The 19327-nt window shown below is 29.9% G+C and overlaps 1 protein-coding gene across 1 annotated transcript; it reads right to left on the bottom strand.

The window, feature by feature from the left end:
• Positions 1 to 8479: 8479 nt before the first annotated feature.
• On the bottom strand, positions 8480 to 17183 carry LOC106779378 (lysophospholipid acyltransferase LPEAT2). Its single transcript, XM_014667471.2, has 14 exons — positions 16563 to 17183; positions 15273 to 15453; positions 15113 to 15172; positions 14402 to 14565; positions 14248 to 14311; positions 14077 to 14142; positions 13325 to 13420; positions 11866 to 11910; positions 11405 to 11475; positions 9991 to 10057; positions 9582 to 9632; positions 9276 to 9386; positions 9142 to 9189; positions 8480 to 9045 (listed from the first exon to the last, which is right to left on the bottom strand). The coding sequence occupies exons 1-14, from the start codon at positions 16952 to 16954 to the stop codon at positions 8884 to 8886; spliced, it is 1578 nt and encodes a 525-aa protein (XP_014522957.1). The 5' UTR covers positions 16955 to 17183; the 3' UTR covers positions 8480 to 8883.
• Positions 17184 to 19327: the final 2144 nt, after the last annotated feature.

Below are 19327 nucleotides of genomic sequence, written 5' to 3'. Positions count from 1 at the left end.
TATATATATATATATATATATATTTTTGCATCATTTCTTACATATATCACACCACTAACTTAAGTATTATAATGTATTTGTAAATTTTTAACGGAATACTTACATCATCGAATCAAAAATAGACATATAAACAAAAGATACCAAAAAGAAATCATTCCAAAACAAAAAAATATAAATGAACATTAGTTTGGAAATATTTATGGAAAGAACAGTACTAAATCACAATATCATTTTCTAAATACATAAACTTACAATATAATTCAAATGAAATATTACATGCATATAAATGTAAATAAAACTTTCAAAACTAAATATTATTATATGCATATGATAATGCAATTTAAATATGTGGAGAAGCTGTATTGATGTATTGTCCTATAATTATATTTTTATCTAATATATATATATATATATATATATATATATATATATATATTATATATATATATATATATATATATATATATATATATATATATATATATATATATTATATATAATATATATATATATATATATATTATGATTTTATTTTTCCTAGACCTTGTTTCATTTTAATTTGATTCTTGTTGTACTTGATAATTGTTCTACATGTGTTGTCTTTAGTTCCTTTATCAATCAAAATCATTGATTCAAACTTCAAGTGATATACATAAAAAGAAATGATGAGAAAATTCACATTGAATGATTTATGTTATACCCAAATATGTACTTTATCCTTACCACGATTGACTATAAATTGTCTAAGAACTAAGATAAATAAAAGAAACAGCATAAAACATATCCAAAATCCCAAATTACAAGTCATTATATGAATTTAATAAAACTCACTAACAATTTGAACTCAATATCTCAGCTTCAATATATCCATTCAAATGTATCTTTCCAATTATTTAGTCTTATAACTTTTTATTATCCAAAACATGATTCAAGTCATCATATATAATTTAGAATCCAAACCAAAACATCGTGTTCAAACATCATACAAAAGTAATTTATTTAACAATTACATCAACTTAGTTTAAAATTTCAGCACATGAAAATCATCCATGCCAATATACAACCCAAATCTCATATCCAAGTCTAAAATGAAATTTAGATGTTAATTAGTTGCTCTTACCTTTAGTAATCCTTGTGATATAAGAAAACTTGAAAGGAAAGGAGAGGATGTAGCAAAATATCAAGAGAAAAGTCCTCAATGTTAAATCTAAGAACCTAATCTTTAAAACCTAAATTACTCCCAATTCCCACAAAATCCTAAAACAATTACATTCAAAACCTCAAAAGAGAATAATAATGAAATCAAAGAGAAGGAATGGACTTATTCTAGTAAAAAAAAATACTTCACTCTTAGTGCCTAATTCGATCTATTGGAGGCATAAGATAATTGGAGATGAGAAATAAGAGTATTTGGGGAAGATGAAAAGGAAAGAGAGAAGAACAAAGAATGAGAAGGATTGGGGTTATGTTTCTTGTTTTGGAAATGAAAATAGATATTCTCCTAGTGACACCCCTATCCTTCAAAGTTCACCTTCATCTCTTTGCTTTTAAATGTTTTATCTAAATATTTAAAACCCATAGCTATATTGCTGATGTCACACTACAAAATTTCACTAACTTAATTAAAATTTAATCAATATTAAATTTACTTATCATGAATTACTTCATACATCAAAAACAAAAGTTCTTTAAAACTTTATTATCACAAGAAATTACCTTTGTTTCCTTTCTCCATTTGAGTAATCTTGCTTATATCTCATGATATTTTTTTTTTATTAATTTCACTTATCATTTTACTATATTTATATTAAGTCTTTAACTTTAAAACTTATCCTATAACATTTTCTCTCACTTTTGTTTCCACAACATATTGTTAAATTATATTAGTTTAATATTTGATTTATGTAATTTAAAAAATAATTTTGATGTAAAGATTTTAATGTGATGATTATTAAAACATAAATGTATTATAGTTATAGGATATATGTTATAGTTATTAAAATTAATCTCACACTTCCTACTTCACAAGGATATTTTAATATTTTATTAAAATTTGTAAAATTTCATAAAATAAGGACAGGTTTATTTTTGTTAATAGGTTATGTTTTTGACAAGAGGGAGAAATTGTGACTTTGACAACTTTCTTAATAATTTTTATATCATGGAGAAGTCACTTAAGACATAAGCCAAGTAAGAAAAGGAAAAATAATTGATTTAAAGAACTTTGCAATGGATTTAAGTAATTTTTTTATTCATAATTATGTATGTGAATTGAAAGTTTTTTTTTTCCTTTTCCTATTAAACACTTTATTGATATTGAAGTGTTTTTAATTTCATTGTTAATGATGCCAAATCTGATGTATTTTACGTTCACAAAATGTTTATTTGAATAATGAATGCACGTTTTGTCATGCAGTTGTTTTTGCTTCATGAACGAAGGCATGCATTAATTAATATTATTAGAAATGTACCCACAACCATTATGGAGACCACTACAAGTGATGATAAGACTCTTTATGAGGTTTAGCATAGGTCTAATAGATTGTTCCTAAACTTGATGTGCATGTCCATGAAAGAGAATGTAAAACCTTATAAGTCTTTTCCAGTACAATTTATCAAGAACTATCTTCCTCTTGAATTTGGTCAGTTTCAGGTAAATTATAACACTCTTAAGGATAAATGAAACTTTTAAGAAATCAAGGCCATGTTGGTACAAGAGGAAGGGAGGTTGAAGAAAATGAAAGGTCATTCTATCCATTTCACAGCTCATGAAGGTGCTAGCTTAAGGAAAGTAAAATCAGAAAAGAAGAACAAGAAGGACAAAGCTCCAATCAAAGTGAATAAGGGCAGTATCTAGAAGGACAATAAATGTTTCTTTTGCAAGAAAATGGGTCACTTCAAGAAAGATTGTCCGAAAAGAAAATCTTGGTTCGAAAAGAAATGTACTTTTTATGTTTCTATAAGTTTTAAAACAAATCTCATTGAAAAGTACCTAATAATACTTGGTAGTTGGATTTCGAAGTTACTGCTCATGTTTCTAATATTATGCAAGGATTCCTTTCAATCCAGCCCATAAAAGGAACTGAAAAGTATTTATATATAGTGAACATAATGAAGGCATGGATAAAAGGAATTGGGAATTACAAATTGATTCTAGACATTGGTTATTGTTTGGTTCTTGAAAAGTTTCTCTATGTTCCTTGTTGTGCTAGGAATTTAATTTCTATTGCAAAGTTAGATTGTTTAGGTTATAAATTTAGGATTAAAAATAGTATTTTTCATTTGTATAAACTTTCATACTATTATGGTTCTGGTACATTATTGGATGATTTATATCGTTTAAATCTTGATGTTAATTTTTTTGAATCTCTGTTTAATATTGAACATGTTATTAGTAGTAAATGTAGTGTAGGAAATAAATGTTTTACTTTCTTATGGCATAAAAGATTAGGTCACATATCCAAAGAAAGGATGTTAAGGTTAGTGAAAAATGAAATTTTATCTCAATTGAGTCACATATGAAAGTCTTTTTATATTGATTAAAAAAGGTTTTTTATATTGATTTTCATATAGGTATAGAAAATATTTGATTTTTATACCCATTTTGAAATCGATATAAAAGTCTCAAGTTTTATATGATCTAGAACATGTATAAAAGTTTGACTTTTAAACCTGTTATAACCAAAATAGGTATAAAAGTAAATTCTATACATATTTTGGCTATAATTGATATAAAAGTGACATTTTTTTCTTTGAATAGCAAATTTGTATGTACTATCATCTACATACATACATGCATAAACATCAGTTTCTTTCCTTTTATTTTATTGTAGTATCATCTTTGTACAAATCCACATGTACCATTGTGTTTGAATTAGATAATGTTTAAACAATATTATATGCCACATTTTTCTTTTTTCTTTTGGCAAAATAGAAACTATAGTGTTGTATAGATAAAAACCAGGCTATGGAAATCTAGCAACCTATTGTAGTTAAAAGTTAAAAGAAAAAAAGGTAAGTTATTGAGAACAACACTCCCCCTTTTCCTCTTTTATGCCCAACAAAGTGTTAAAAGCACTTTGGGATATGTCACAAAGGTTTGCACTTAAAAATATGACTATTATGGATAGTTATGCCTTTCCAAGAAAAAGGTTTTCACTTAAAACGCATTTTAATTGATTAGAAAAATAATGTAATCAGTTAAGTTCCATACTCAAGCAATTTTGAAAACTTTTTCCATTTAAAACACTTCAATGCACTTAGCAATCGTGTGCTGGCATAACAGCATGTTTTAATCGATTATACAATTATTGTAACCGGTTAAAACATAGTTGTTTTGCCCCTGATAAGCATATACCGATATCTGATGAAATTTAACAAATTATGCAAACAGTGTAATCGATTATTCCATGCAGATATGCAATGTGCAATGTATTTCAACCAATGATTCATTTTCAATCAATGAATACATATTTCAATTAGTTCAAGCACAAGCACATATGTAAACAAGCAATTGTTTTGCCATTTTTGTGCAAGAAACTATAAAACATTTTTTTTGTCATCATTAAAAACTCATATATGGGATATGGGTTTAGCTGTACATAGCTCCTCGTATCAACAAGCCTAAACTATCATAACGGTCAAATGAATTTATAATTGGCTAGTATGATTATATAATCGATTACATGCTTGGATAATCTATAAAAATAGAAGCAAAATTGTTAAAACAGGAAGAAAAACTTAACATATTACATAAATATCAATCGATTAAATTGTGTCAGGATTAAAAAGATCCTATATATATATATATATATATATGCATCTTGAGCACTGTTTCAAAACATACAAATGCAATTATTTTCATATACTAACTGTTTCATTAAGTTTTGATTATAAAAGCATTGAAGAAGTGTCTTGAAGAATCAAGGTTCAAATTGGGTTACTTACACATCAAGATTCTTTCAAGAAAATGGGTTGAACTGTTTTGATTTCATATGCACCAAAAGGAGTGTGACTATCAGGATCATCATCGGCGGTTTGTATGTCTACTTGCGTGTGTTGGCCAGGGGTTTGAGAGGTTTGAGTGTTCTCAAGTGTTGTAAGAGGTGAGGGTATTCATCTCTTGTTTGTTATATTGGATTTTGAGTGTGGTGAGAAGTGCATTGAAAGAGGTATCTCCGTATTTATGTAAACTCAATCAATTGATAGTGGATTCCCTTCAATAAAGATTTGTTGAAGGAGGACTGGATGTAGGCTTGGGATTATCCGAACCTGTAGATTGTTTGTGTTGATCTTTCTCTCTATTATTTCTCTTTTATTGTTGATTCATCACTTCTTGTTTTTTTAATTTCAAGAAAACCAAAGATTTTACAAAGCTTTTGAAAAGATAATGTTTTTAAGGCATAATCCAATTCACCCCCCTTTTGGCTTGAGATATAAGGCATTTCTTTTCTAACAAGTATATTTTGCACTAGTGGTACTCTTATATCTTCCTAAAACTCCAACTGCTAATATAATGTCAAGTCTAGTGCGAACCTAAGCAAACATTAGACTTTTAACTAAGAGTGATAATACATGTTGGATTGGCCCGTTTAGACCTATATTGTACTTGGCCCGCAAAATGCAAGTCAGGTTGACCCGCATAGGTTCTAGTCTACAGGCCAACCTATAATTTTGTCATTCTTACATGAACCCCAGAACATCAATTTTATGAACAACATTATTATTTATTCATCTAGTAATTTATCACATATAACAAACATTTAGTGTTGGCTGCAAAACCAAAGGCAAGTGCACTAGTCGAAGTGTAACAAGTAATAAATATCATTCTCTTCCAAGAAACTTATGTAACACTCAACGACTCTTGCATTCTAACTCAATTAGATCACAAAGTTCACAAAAATACAAAATAAAAAAAAATAAAAAAAATAAAAAAAAATAAAAAAAAAAAAAACTCTTTTTGATATTTTCATCAAATCATTAATGTGAAAAAAATATAATATAAATTATTTACAAATTGCTAAGACTGAAATTTATCCATTTCATGCACTCACAAATATTTCAATTCTATAATTAAGTCAAAAGCAACTCACAAACATTACCCAAAAATTGTGTCTTCATAATCAAGTAGCATCGTTTCATAGTACATAGAATAGATTTCAGGCTCCATGGAGCAACTCTGAGGTAGCCTCGATGCTCTAAGACCTTATGCACCCAAAAAAGTAGTACAACAATGGGCCAGCATTCCTTAATCAATAGTAACACATTTTCCAATACCAACAATTTTAAGTCTAACACTAAACACGGGAAAAAACACTGATAAATAATAAAAAAAATATAACCATAACATATTAAAACAAGTAAAAAATATTTAATCATACATACTCTAATCTAAACTTAAAGTGAAAATAGAAATAATAACTAATTTTCAATCATAGCTACTGATAATCCTTTAACGTGTTTCTTAGTTTCAAACTTTCATTTCCTTACACTTTGATGAAAAAGTATAATATACAACATAACAAATTTAATAACTCGAAACACAAAACATATGTATGTGAAATTTATAGAAATGTGTTTATCACAAAATAGTTACTATAATAAATGATTGCAAAATTTGTGGAATCATAATACCAAAATATATACAATGACTTTAAAAATTAATTGACAAAATGGAAATATTTATGAAAATAATTGATTTCATATTTCTAAAAATAATTAATTTAACGTAAATATTCAATATTTAATTAACGAGTAATTTGACAATTCAATGGCCATTTTAGGAGTTAATGATGCTATTTTGGCAATATTTAGAATAATTAAGTATATTGGTTATTAAAAGAACCACTAATGTAAGATTTGTTATATCCGTTAGCGATTAATTAAGTTTTTTATATTATTTTTTTATAAATTAAGCTGCTATGGCATGATTGGACTATATATAATATTAATTGGCTCACAAAATAAAACAGTACATACTGGAATAGATATAATAAATTGCCACAAATATAAGTTAAGAAACAAAGTAGGTGAGTGAAGTGAAACCAAATTGGCACAAAATTTATCACATTTAATTAAAGGGTTAAATATGTTTTTAGTCTCTATATTTTGGGGCGATTTTGGTTTTAGTCCCTCTTTCAAACTAAGGCACAATTTAGTCCTTCAACTTTAGAAAACTCTGGTTTTAGTCTTTTTTTTAACTTTATTTGTTATTTCAAACGCGTTTCTCAATTAACGTTGAAGCAAAAATGTGTCAAACAGTGTAAACAATCCAAATGCTATAATGAAACGTGCTTGAAAAAGCAAATAAAGTTAAAAAAATTTGATAAAAAGGACTAAAATCAGAGTTTTTTAAAGTTGAAGGACTAAATTGTACCTTAGTTTGAAAAAGGGACTAAAACCAAAATCGCCCCAAAATATAAAAACTAAAAACATATTTGACCCTTAATTAAACCAACAAATGACTATCATAGTAAAAATTGGTTGCCATAGTCACAAACCCTAACCATGAAAACCAAAAAAGACATTTGAAGGTTGTACAAGGAGAAAGATGACAATGATAACATAAGTGGGTAAGACAAACAATTTATGTAAAAAATAAAATAGAGTTTGTTATCACATTATATTCACATTATATTTCCACCATATATACTTAAACATAATATTACTTATTGCATATGTTGATTTTAAATTTTATTTGTTTCAAATATATTATTTATTGTAATTTGAACTTTAATATAATTTTTTATACCTTGTTTGACTTTGTTTGTCATTTAAATTCATGTGAATAGATTTATTAGTTTCGAAATTAAAAATTATTATCTTATATTCAAGTTGATATATTTTGAAATTAAGCCTTTCTTGCTAAAAAAGCATTTTGTAGTAAATATAACAATTATGAGAAATTTTAATCCTCAAATTTAAAAAATATAAGATTTAGTTTAAAGCGATATAAGTGTTTGTACATAGCATATCAGTCAACCATATGCATTATTGACATCTTTCAAATCATTCTAAATCATGAAATAAAGTATAAGTTCATAATGTAATCAATTTAATTACCACTATATGTATTATGAGAAAAGTAAGATATTTGTTTGTTCACATTAGAATTGGTTTGGTTTATTTAATGGTTAATTTGTGTGATCAAAATTTACATACATCATTTGATAAAAATGAATGGTGATGGTGATAAGTTGAGGAAGCATGTGTAGTGTAAAAGAGAGACAACTTCATTCATGACAATTTGGTAGTTAACAATAACATATATGGTTACAGATAGATCATTTAAGGAATTTCAAATTTACAAAAATTAAATGTTTGATAATGGCCATGTAGCAATTAACATGTAGGTTTGGGAATTGAATTTTTTTTAAATGTATTTTTAAATATTACGGATATTAACATGTAGGTTTGGAGTTATTTCTCAACATAACTAATATACGAAATGATAACATTCTAAAGCAGCATCAGTCCTTGATTGAGACTCAAATCCAAGATCAAGTAGATTTACTTTCATCATGTTCACATCTTTGAAAATTACAGTTATAATTTTTGTTACAAATTGACACCATGGCTCAAACTCTACATGAACCAAAACTCAAATGTTGGATCAGTCACAACACCCAGGTTACTCACATCTACCTGTGAAAACTCACCTATAGCTAAAAATATTAAAAACAAAGGACGGATGGCTCAGATCTTCATAATATTTAAGCTTCATGAGTAATTAATCAGAGCAAAGTAAAAAAATTGGAAAAAAGAAAAAACCCTACACTGTATCTATTCACCAAGAATCCCCTACTGATTTCTTTTCTTTGTAGTCCACAAAGAAGACAACATCCTAAAAAGCCAGAGTATCTTATCAAATGTGAGATCCATCCATCAAACTACCTCTATCACTCCATTACCTTCAAATTCCTTTTGCTTTGGTTGAGGTGTAAAAAATGCAATGATAAGAGGATTTCTTCTAAGGCATGAAACAAAATCATTCTTGTCAACTCTTCCATCATCATCGGTATCAAATAACATAAAAAGTTCATTGACCTACAAGTAACCAGTTTAAGTCAGCCAAGCTACAAAGAGTTTAAGAATTTTAATTTTTAATGACAAACAATGCAGAGAAGACTAAATATAAATCACCTCATCCGCATTCCAGCTGATGATAACAGGTTGAATGAAATCTCGTAACTGATTTTGAAGGGAATCGAAAACATGTTAGAGATAACCATACATTTTGTAAAGGCGAATAGGAAGGTGAAAGATTACAACAATACCTCTTGTTCTACAATATAGGGCCTTACTGCACCACCACACCCAGCAAAGGCTTCTTCACAGGCTTGATGGAACCCTGGTTGCGACATCACATGGGCAGATCCATACAAGAACTGGAAGCAACATGCAATTACAAGCGAGAGCACAAAACATAAGTGTTGGAATCAAACAAGAACAGTTTGAACCTTGTGTTGCAATTATTGGTTTTGCACACAAAAAAAAAAGTGCATACAGATGTCATATCATTATTTGCTACTTCCAATCTTCTATATAGCACAGAAACGTGGTACATCATCACATAAAGTTACCTGTCTGAAAGTAATTGTCCCACACTTCTCCACATCAATGAATGAAAATATCTGTAATAAAATATAAAGCATAACATTATCAACAGAAGATGAAAAAGGCAGCAAAGTGAACTCTCAAGTCACGCTCGAGTTCTGGTTTTGGCAACAGAAAGTAGACAAATGAAAAAGAGGAAGTTAGAATAAATTTTGCTGAGCTGAAAAAATGCCACAGGAAAGGAAGAAAAACTGAATGCAGAAAACTTTATTTCAAAATTCCAAGTAAAAAACTTTTAGTATTCTGATAATGAAATACCATAAACCATGTCACGCAAGTGGAAGTAGATAATGTAACAAAATGTGCAGATCGCAACATCAAATCTTGATTTAATCCCTCGATATTAAAGAAATTTAAAGCTATTTGATGACTTACCTTTGCAGATAGCGGGCAAGCCTTAAGTCTTAAAACCCTCAAGAAGTCATGATATTGGACACGACCACTGTAAGCAAGATAGAGACTCCGTGATACAAGTGGTAAAGTTCACCAAATACAATCACATATATAGGTTACAGTTGCTAGTAAAAAAAGCAAAAAAAAATATTGAACTAAAACAAGGATGCAAAGACCATTATCTTACTTTAATGTCTTTGCCCCAATGCGTATATGAAAGGATGGATAGATTTTTAGCTGAGAATTGCCAGCAATACTCACGGACAGAAGGATTGATTAGCTTGCCTCAATAGAGAGGTACTTGGTGTACTTTTGTACCTTATAGATTATTATCGTTAAAGATTCCCATTGTATGACAAATGTTAATTGTCTTACATGTTCTTAGGCATGTGTAATGCCCTTGTTTGACTGAAATGGGAAACTTAAAAATCTATCTGGAAATATTACATGCACGAAAATCTAAGATCCCCAAGCTTGAAAGAGCAACATGTGCCTGTATACCTAAGACACCTTAAGACAAGACATCCATGTATCAATCGTATACACATAGGGTCTCCAATATGAGCAAATGTAATTAATGGGTTATTTAGCTAGTTAGAGGGGTAGGGGAAGATAGATTGAATTAGAGTCGTGTCCTATTTCTTGTCTTTACTCCTATTCAACAAAAAAAAAAAAAAAAACATTTTCTTTCTATTTTCATTGCTAGACTTGAACAAATTGGCGCCAGATCTTTGAGGGAGAGTCGGTTAGAGATTGGAGGAAGCACAAAATTTGGGCCATGAAGATTCTGATAATAGTTGGGGCAGATCCAATTGGTTGGATTGTTATATTATATATATATATATATATATATATATATATATATATATATATATATATATATATATATATATATATATATATATATATATATATATATAGGGGAAGGATAGGAGAAATTCAGAATTGATGACATTGTAAATTGAACATCCTCTCTTTGTGAAAGGAGAAATCCTTTGTAAAGGATAAACCTTCGGAGAGAGTGCTCTCCTATTTCTTGTTCTTTAGATCACATTCAGTAAAAAATTTATATTCTTTCTCGTTTCAATTCTTTGTTCCTAAGACTTCCTGTGAAGAATTTCTTTCAAGAGACGTCTTGCTAGGATATACATGAAGTTAGCAACCATAAGTATTTCAACAACCATGTCCCACAAAGAAGGTTTAAGGTTATTTCGTTGTGAAAAATTATTAATACCATCAATTTAAGTAAAAACTCAACATTGATCATCATCAATATTTTAATTGCTCACCACCGAATATAAACATCAGTTAATAATGCTACCCTCCACTGTACTAGAGCAATACACGTTTTTCTAGTTAGCTACAGTTACAACTTACAAGAATGTGATGTTAGTACCTGGGATCAGGATTCATGGCCAAGAATTTATCCAGAAAGTCCACCACTTCCATGCTGCTGACATGAAATAACTGAAAAGTACAAAATCTCTATTGTTTCAGTAATACCACATAGGAATATCAATCCACGAAATATGATGTGTTATACAAACAACATGATTAATATACCACAATACATAATATTTTATCCCTTTCACTAGGATTACTATTAGGCTCAAACATTATGGAGCCAATCTTGGCCACTTATCAGTTACCTCTAGCATCCACTGGCATAGACAAAGGGTTACAGCGGCATTTGCATATACTAAAAAAGAAACAGATTTAAAAAGTGTAATCCAAAAGCTTACATAAGAGCAAAAAATATAATTTACCAGAGACTTGATAATATCAGGAAAAAAGAAAGTCAAGGGTATATTTAAAAATAGAACATCAATTCAGACTTGTTTTATGCAAGGGACTCACTGCTTCAAACTTAGTGACTTCAACCATATAACTTGAGGGGTTCTCCTGAAAAATTCAATCAAGATAAAATGTCAGCAACATCAAAATACGAATGCTAAGCATAACTTAAACTTTTTAACGCAATGATGTAATATAAAGGAAATATTAAACATAATCCAGATACCTAAGGTATCTATATTTTGCATTAATACTCTACCTTTTATTCCTTAAGGTGGATAATTAAAGAAATACACTGATTTAATCCAAAAAAAGACTCAAAGCATGCACCTATACACATGCAAGTCACTTAAAGAGTGGACTCATGGAGATTGAGGAAATAGTTGTAATATAATCCAGATACCTAAGGTATCTATATTTTGCATTAATACTCTACCTTTTATTCCTTAAGGTGGATAATTAAAGAAATACACTGATTTAGTCCAAAAAAATACTCAAAGCATGCACCTATACACATGCAAGTCACTTAAAGAGTGGACTCATGGAGGTTGAGGAAATAGTTGTGGGACTGTAAAGCTTAAAGAAAGATAAGTTAACCAATGAGAATTATGATTTTATTTAAACATCACTTTAATAATTAAATAAACAAAAACTTGCGAGGAAAAAGGAGGGCTTCAGTGGAAGCTTGTGGCCATGTTAAAACTGTTGGGTATTATCTATGTTAATAGTAACAAAGAATTAGACGGAGATAAGGATTGATGTAGATGATAACATGACTAGGTTACAAACTGACCAGCTTGTTCTCTCAATTAGAATAATATGATTAGCCAACAACTATTTCCCATAAAAAAATTTTAATTTCAATTTCATAGTAGAAATTCAAGTTGCTGCATTCAAAATCCATGGCATTTGTCTCAATCATCAAGAATGATTTCTAATATCAAGCCAACAAAAATATTTTCAGTACACGTCAACAGAATTTCAGTTTAACCCAGATTGCCATTCAACAGCAAGAGGAATCATTCACCCATACCACAGCACATTGAAATCATCAATCTTCAAGAAGAAAACAGTAAGTAAAAAAAATAGTACGCTAGATTTGTTTACTTGTTTGTCTCTTCTACGCAAGTTTCATTTGTTACAAACTTCTTGGTTTTCTTCCCTTTTTTGTTGGCTTTTAAATGTGCACGGACACTTATGTAGGTGATTAGAGACTTACTCTTAGGATTTTGATAAGGGAAAAAAAGGGATATACCCATGTTTTCACTTTAGTAGAGATTACATGCAGTAGACAACAGTAACTGAAATATCAAAATGTTTTTAAATATGGGAAACTCTGGATATTCATTATCACATACACAATAATATATAAATGCACACCGGTCCTGACATTTGATTTTCATGTTTGAATTTGACCATTATATATAATAGAAAACGAACAAATAAATTTATAAGTAGAAAAATTAATAAACTAACTAGAATCAAGATATAATTGAAACCAATAAAAAAAAAAAAAACACACCTGTTTTGCTTCTTGTGCTTTCAAACAAAGCATTGTGTCTCCATAAGAATGTCCTGTTTGGACACCATTCAATGCAGTTGCAAGAGCACGGCTAGTCTGCATTTATCCACTTATTAATTGTTGAATAGTTACTAATACAAGGAAGGAGTAAATTCAAATCATGTAGTATACTTCTATGTAACAAAAGACAGTGATAGAAGACATAAAAAGGGAAAAGGATGCAATATTTACAAAATATTAGATGAGTTTTGATTAAATTCCTTTAGATAGGAGCTACTCCGACTTTCTCTTGCACACATATTAGATGAGTCATAATATCTAAACAAATCAAACTGTCCATCTACCGGAATCCTATGTGCAAGTGCAGCATTCCCATAATCTTGCCATCACTTTGAAAAATGGATCCTAGAGACCTAGACCCGGCAATCCGTCAGAATAGTGCCTCCTTGAAACTTAGGGTGAAAAAATTCAAAGATAAATTTTATACAATCTTTAACATCAAGTTCGCCCTTAATGTTTTCACTCCTTCATAAGGAAACCAAAACACCAGACTGATCCAGAGGTAAATGAAGATTCCAAGATTTTCAGAGACAAATCTTCTTGAACTCAACTCACAGCAGAAATTTTTAGACCAATAGAGATTTCTAGGATCATACTGTTACAATTGTTTTCAGCATGTAGCAAATATGAGCGTAAATATTAAAATCCTCCGACAATATATGAAAGTTGCACAACAAAACCAGAAAACTCACCCTCTCCCGAAAATGAACTGCAGTTTCCTTATCATCCAGGGGATAAACAACTGGAAGATATTCTATCTGTTCAATTCAAGATAAAAGTTCAAAGTCACTTCAAAAATAATAAGTTTCCAAAAGTGATGGATTAAACTCTATTAAGAAAACCCAATCCATAAGAGAGTATACCTCAAAGAAATTGTGAAATTGAGTGAACATCCTGAACATAAGCTTCCCCAAAGAAACATTACCCCTAACAAATTTGCATGTAAAACAATTAGTGCAACATTCTATTCTTACAAACAACGGTAATGAATTGCATGGGGTTTCACAAATAATTTACCAGGATTGGTCAAAGTGCACATGAGGATAGCGTACAATTACAGGCTGGATTGGGTATCCTGGGATAAATGCACCAAGTTGGAAGGAGATAAGGTTCCTGCCATTGGTTGTCGTTCCCTCCGGAAATAATAGAACTCGAGGAAATTTATCGCAAGAGGCCCTTCTCTGTTATTCAGTTCCTTGAAAGCAGATTTCTGTATCAAATAGCTTATAAAATTGATAACATGCAAATTATATAAAGTAATCCATGCCCAGCATATCTGTTGTTCAGCCCAGTTAGTTTTGAATAATTCTTGCTATTCTATTCTACAATCTGAAGCAACTGTTACTTTACAACTTCCTCAACACTCACTCGGCTCCATGGTTTTTTCAAGATTTTATGGACAACTAGACTTTTCCTAACTTATTTACAATCTCAAGAATTAACCTAACAAATTTTATGCTAATAACATATTTAAACACACCTACAAAAGGCCAACAGAAGATGTTAGCATGTCGTGCTCTACTTATATTAGTTATACACACCCTAAATCATTAAATATATTTTACAAATCTTTTCTAGAGATGTTGTTAAAAAGCAGGGGTGTCAAAAGAGGTAAATGAGAATAGATAGGCGATTGAGCATCAATTGACAACATAATAATCAAACAACAGCAATCTCCATGTATAGATCAAATAACAATAGCCGTGCAAATAGAAATGTTTTATTTACCTTTATTTCCCTGATAGCCTGCCTCCTTGATGATGGTAAGAATCTGTTGACATATATAACCTGAAAACATAGAAGTGGAAGAAATGGAAAAGGATGAATGGCAAGTGTACTTGTATTTGTGAATGTGCATACATAAAACGCAACCAAGAAATGAGATTACCTGCATGGCTCTTATAATTGTGCCAACAAAAGGTATGGAGTCATGAGACTCAGATGCAACAATAGTGGGAAATAATTCGTAGAAATAGAAGATAGGTTCAATGTATGATACATGATTGGATACAATTATAGGAGCAATTTCCCTGGGTGCAGGCTTTCCTTTCCGTTTTATCCACTGATAGCTGCAATAAGCAGAAGGAGACAACAATACAAAGATATTCATGTTTCAGAACCAAAATAAGATAAAGGTGTAAACAAATGTAGAAAACAAAAAGAACCTTGAAGTAAAAACAACCGAACCATCATATGCTTACCTGAATGAGACAACATAAACTAGTATTTACCTGAGGTTTGTGGTCATATAATACGCAATGGCAATTATTTGTTTACTTCAGTCTTTTTTTTTTTTTCTAATTTACTTATAGTTTTTACTGATCTCTCTAATGAAATTCTTATACAATTATACACACATGTGCACATACCTGGTACACTCTATGCCCATATGCTACCTCCCACAAAACATAACATTACAAGGAAACCTCCAATTCTTATTCATAAAACTATAAAGAATACTTCATTCTTTTTTTACTCGTCCCTGTCCTCCCTTAAACAAAGCAATTACCAACACTATTTGCACGAAAGCCAATTTTAGCATTTCTCTGGCAAGCAATTCACCTATTTTTCCCCATCATTTCCCACCTCCCAACCCAAGAATAAAAAAAAAAAACACTGACAAACATATCTGCTGAAATAACGAGAAAATCACCCGCCCCATTTCCATTAACAACCGAAAAAAAGTCCCTTCCCCCATTCTCACCCAACTTGATGCTGTCTTTTTCTCACCAACCACAGTTATGAACTTCACTCCAATCATCATTAAGCAATTCCCATCACAACGTAACAAATTACCATGTCCACAGGAGCGATAATAGCATGTGCCCAATTGCCACATCAACGTACTCACCGAACGTACCCTAAACCATTGTTTTCCCTTGCATACACTAATAATTCCAGAAAAAAAATAACTTCCTTCCAAAACCCCTCTTACGAAAAAAAAAAGTACATAAATAAGCAAACAAATCAGTCCGTGTTGGCTAAATAATCGTTTTCACAAATAAACAGTACAATTCTTGGAAATAATCATTAAAGAACAGTTCCAACTTCCCAGAAAGCAAATAATCCTAAAAACAAAGCAAACATCTAAAAGAACCAGTCACTGAAACTAAGATCTAAAATCAATAGAAAAAATCGTAATCGAAAGAAAAACCAGAAGCGAAGTCATGAAGAGTACCCAAACGAAAAAAGAATGCATCTGCCGCACATTCTTGTGATCCACATAACCCTACACCTCCACTTGGGCATGGGATTCTCCTTGTCCTTCCACCCTTCCAGCGCCACTTTCGTCGCCACGTACCCGACGGCGAGGCAGAGCCCGAACAGCACGAGCCGCAGCAGCGCCACCGGAAGACACAGCACCGTCTTCGTCCACTCATAGAGCCCTGCCACCGTCGGCGTGCCGTTGCGGAAGGGGTCCAGGGTTGCGGGCGGCGGCACGAGGAGCTCGTCGTCGCATCCGAGCGAGCGGTAGGGATTGCCATCGGCGGAGTGAGCGACAGAGGAGTTGACGGTGAGTACGATGTGATCGGGGGAGAGAAGCGGGGAGGTGAGATCAGCATCCGCCATTGGCCGGTGTAGATGACCGTAGAGATACGGTATAAATACTGTATAGTGGAAGTGGACTGAAACGTGGCTGAGAAGAAAAAAAGAGGCAAAAGAAAGAAAGAAGAAGAAAAGAGGCAAATGAAGGAAAGAAGAAGAAAAAGTGAGTGATGATGAATCAGAAAATGCAACGCTGCCTCGTTTGTGGTGTGCATCGTTTTATTTCCTTCTTTTCTTTTATCGATTTTTGTCGACGTTGATGGCATCTACCTTCTGTCGCTTTGCCAAAATATTCAAAATTAATATAAATTTCTTTTTTTTCTCAATATTTCATCATTTCATTTCCCTCCTAAATTTCTTTTCTAATCTCTTAAATCAGATTTAAATTTTAATTAAACTTGTTGATAATTTATAAAAATTAGGTCGGTTTAGTGCTGGTGACAACAAGTGGAAGTTAGTATGTTGGTATTATTATTATATATTTATTATATATTTATTTATGTTTATATATTATAGAATTATTATTAATCTAAGAAAGCGTTGCAGAGAGAAACACGATGTAGCCACTTGTTCTACGCATGTTGTCATGATGTGGACGGCGTGTTTCGTCTCCCATGCATTATTTAAAAATAATAATAATAATAATAATATTACGAAATGAATGTAAAAAATTAGGTGTGTTAAAATATTGTTTATATTTATTAAAATTTTAGTCGAAAAAAATATTTATATATTATTATGTTTTTGTTATATAAATTATGTAATAAAAAATAATATTTTGTATGCTTGGAGGAATGAATGGTAGTTTGTTTGTCCTTTTGGCAACGAAGTAGTTTGGATTTTGGAAAACTGAAGAACAACAAAAAAAGAATTAAAAAATGAATGGGTCCGGAAATGCTGAATTTATAGATACTATAAACTAATAAATAGTTTTTTTAAGAAAAAATAATTCAAACGTGTGTGAGTTATTTTATAAAAAGAAGTCAATATAAGCACAACAGTTTTATTTTTGTATTATTTCATTATACTCTTCTTTTTTAAATATTCGTAGTTTAATATTGATTGAAAATATAATAAAAAATGGAATATGGGAGAAGAAATGAGAAATTTAGAAAAATGATCAACCTTTTTTTTTTCTTTGAAAAGTGGTTAATAAAATATGAGATTGCGTAAATTAAGGGAAATAATGAAAAAAAAAAATAAAGGAAAGGAGAAGAAAAATTTAAGAGTGAGACATGAAAAGAATCTTTTTAATGACTCCTTGTGTTAAAAATAAAATTTCATTTCATTTTTGAAAGAAAAAAGTTTATATCTACTATTATTGACATTCGTGTTTGAAAAATAATAAATAAATAAATAATACATTATTTCAATGAAGCATGTGATTTGTTTGATCTAATCGTGTTGGATATGGTTTTTCTATGTTTAGATCATGTGATCACATAATAGCTATTGACTATGTCATTCTGACATTTTATCGTGAAACTGAAATAAAGTCGATGCGATCAACTAAATCAAATATTTCTTTATGCACTCTATACTTTTCCTTCCACACCTGCTGCTGTATATTTCAGAATTACTTTTCCACCCCGTGATTTCTTCTTCCACCTCCACGAAAGTACGGAAATGTCTAAAATATCCTTCCTGTGAAATTTCGAAATATGTTTCAAACTATACCATATAAAATGTTTTTTCAAATCCATATTTATATTCTAAATTATACTATCTACGTAATTTAAAATATATTTTCAATTTTTTTTAAGTGATACTTATTTGAATAATAATTTTAAATTTAGATAATATTTTTAAAATTGAATTCATATTTATCTGAGTCTTTTATCAATTTTCTTTTCTGGATAAAAGTATGGCAGGAATAATTAACTTTGAATGTGAATGTGAGACATTTCTTAGTTTAATAGGATTTTTCATTCTGAGATAACAAATAAATAGATGGATATTGTTTGAACTGGTATAAATTTTGACAATTTTTTTTTGTATTAATTAAGTATATGAATATAATAATATTTATTTTTGTAAATTAAATTTGAAAACATGAGTATATATACATATGACTCTATGTGGTTTCTTGTCATCTTCTTCTTGTTTCAAATTATTAAAAACATCTTTAATTTCATAACTTATTTCTAAAATAAGCACTTAATTTTTTTATAATATTTAACCTTTAATATTTTTATTTAATATTGATATTAATTATAATTTATTTTTTATTTGATATCGAAAAAATGAAATATATATATATATATATATATATATATATATATATTCATTGAATATTTGATAATATCATATTTTATTATTATTTTTTTAATTTAAAAAACATGTAATTAACACTTGAGACAGTAAAAAATGACTACAAATATATCCATTATTAGATAT

This window comes from Vigna radiata, unplaced genomic scaffold, assembly GCF_000741045.1.
Source record: "Vigna radiata var. radiata cultivar VC1973A unplaced genomic scaffold, Vradiata_ver6 scaffold_194, whole genome shotgun sequence".
NCBI lineage: Eukaryota > Viridiplantae > Streptophyta > Magnoliopsida > Fabales > Fabaceae > Vigna > Vigna radiata.
Note: the sequence above shows the minus strand (reverse complement) of the source record. Positions and strands in the feature narration are given on the sequence as shown.